Raw genomic sequence first — 1,568 nt, 5'->3', positions numbered from 1 at the left:
AAGGTAGATGTGTCCTGTTCCAGGCCCTGAGGATTTAGCAGTAGTCAAAACAGTATCCTGCCTTTATGAACTTATGCTGGGGGTGGGACTAGGAGATGGTAATTAAACAAATAGGTTATAAAGATGTTGATGTTGGTTCTTTTGTCACCGAGGGTCTTCTTGGCATTTATATCTAAAAGTTGCTAATGCCTGCAATAACCACGATGCTCCTATGGTGGTGATGTTTGGTGTGTGTTTTTCAGGGAGGAATTCATACAAGTGTCCAGTTCAAGCTGCAGTATGGCCCGTTGGCGTACATACTTGGTGAAAAAGCAACCAAAAAGATGACAGAAAAGAGCAAACTGATAACTGTAGATGGCAATATATGTTCTGGAAAAAGCAAGCTTGCGAAAGAAATAGCAGAGAAACTAGGTATGAACTTGTTATTATGCAGAATAACAGCGTCTTCTCAGGTAAACAGTTCCTTGTCTGGGTGTGATTTTATTTTGAGTAGATAGAATTGGGCCTAAGGTAGGTATTTTACATTTTTGAAACACTCATTGAAAAAGCTGTTTTTAGTCTTCCAGATAAGGGAAACTCTTTGAAGTCCAAGCCGGTTGTGAGTTTGGACTGGGGTTTTATGTTGGTGATGTAAGCTGAGCACATTAACACAAGCAGTCTCACTTATGCAGCAGCCCCTGGAGCAGGGCCGATGGTCCCCTCACTCACGCACACGTGCCCTCATAGGAAGTGGTGGCACGCAGCTCCCTGGAGCAGAGGCAGGTGTCTCCACGGTTCTGACTCTGGGCCGGTGTTGTCCGAGCCCCTTCTCTGGTATTTGACAGGCCAGTGCCCACATTCGGGCAGCGGACGCCCGCACGTAGGGGCAGCTCTCCCTCTCGGGAGCAGCTCACACAAGGCTGCGGGGGACCTGCTGTCATCAGCCCTGGGCTTCATGCCGCCCCTGCACATGTGTCTCCAGGGTCTCGCGCGCTCCCTTCTGCACACCAGGAACGCAGGCATCAGGGTACCTTTCCCCGGTCTCAGCTGACCGGCCGCAGGGATGGTGCTCAGCTGGGTCCCCGCTGCTCCCTGTGGGCTGTGACGTTTCTGCGTCACGTTTCGTCTGGGGGCTTGTCTCCTCAGGCCTGAAGCACTTTCCCGAGGCGGGGATCCACTATGTGGACAGCACCACAGGGGACGGGAAGCCCCTGCCTGTGCAGTTCAGTGGCAACTGCAGTTTGGAGAAGTTTTACGACGACCCGAAAAGCAACGATGGCAACAGCTACCGCCTGCAGGCCTGGCTGTACGCCAGCCGCCTGCTGCAGTACGCGGATGCCCTGGAGCACCTGCTGAGCACAGGTGCGTGTCCCTGCGCGGCGGACGGCTGCTGGGCGTAGGCTGCGCTCGGGCCCCTTCCGGAATTCGGTCCTAGATTGCCTCTCTGTAGAGCTGCTTTTAAGGGGTATTTGACAAGGCAAGTTCTGGCTTTCCAATTAGATCATACTTGAGATCCACGATGGTGTGGTGGGGGCTGACCCCAGGGTCTCACTGAGCGGTTGGGATGGGGGCAGGATGGGGGTGGGGGC

General features: G+C 53.4%; 1 protein-coding gene across 1 annotated transcript in view; it reads left to right on the top strand.

Moving 5' to 3' along the window:
• Positions 1-230: 230 nt before the first annotated feature.
• NDUFA10 (NADH dehydrogenase (ubiquinone) 1 alpha subcomplex, 10, 42kDa) overlaps positions 231-1,568 on the top strand; it is a gene marked incomplete at its 5' end in the record, with an annotated part of 32,784 nt that continues 31,446 nt past the window's right edge. The window contains 2 exons of the mRNA XM_010843873.1: positions 231-411; positions 1,126-1,341. Coding sequence (XP_010842175.1) covers positions 231-411; positions 1,126-1,341 — 397 coding nt within the window. The remainder of the gene's footprint in view (positions 412-1,125; positions 1,342-1,568) is intronic.

The sequence above is a fragment of the Bison bison genome, unplaced genomic scaffold, assembly GCF_000754665.1.
Source record: "Bison bison bison isolate TAMUID 2011002044 unplaced genomic scaffold, Bison_UMD1.0 scf7180017847763, whole genome shotgun sequence".
NCBI classification, from domain to species: domain Eukaryota; kingdom Metazoa; phylum Chordata; class Mammalia; order Artiodactyla; family Bovidae; genus Bison; species Bison bison.
This window is presented reverse-complemented; position numbering and strand designations above follow the sequence as displayed.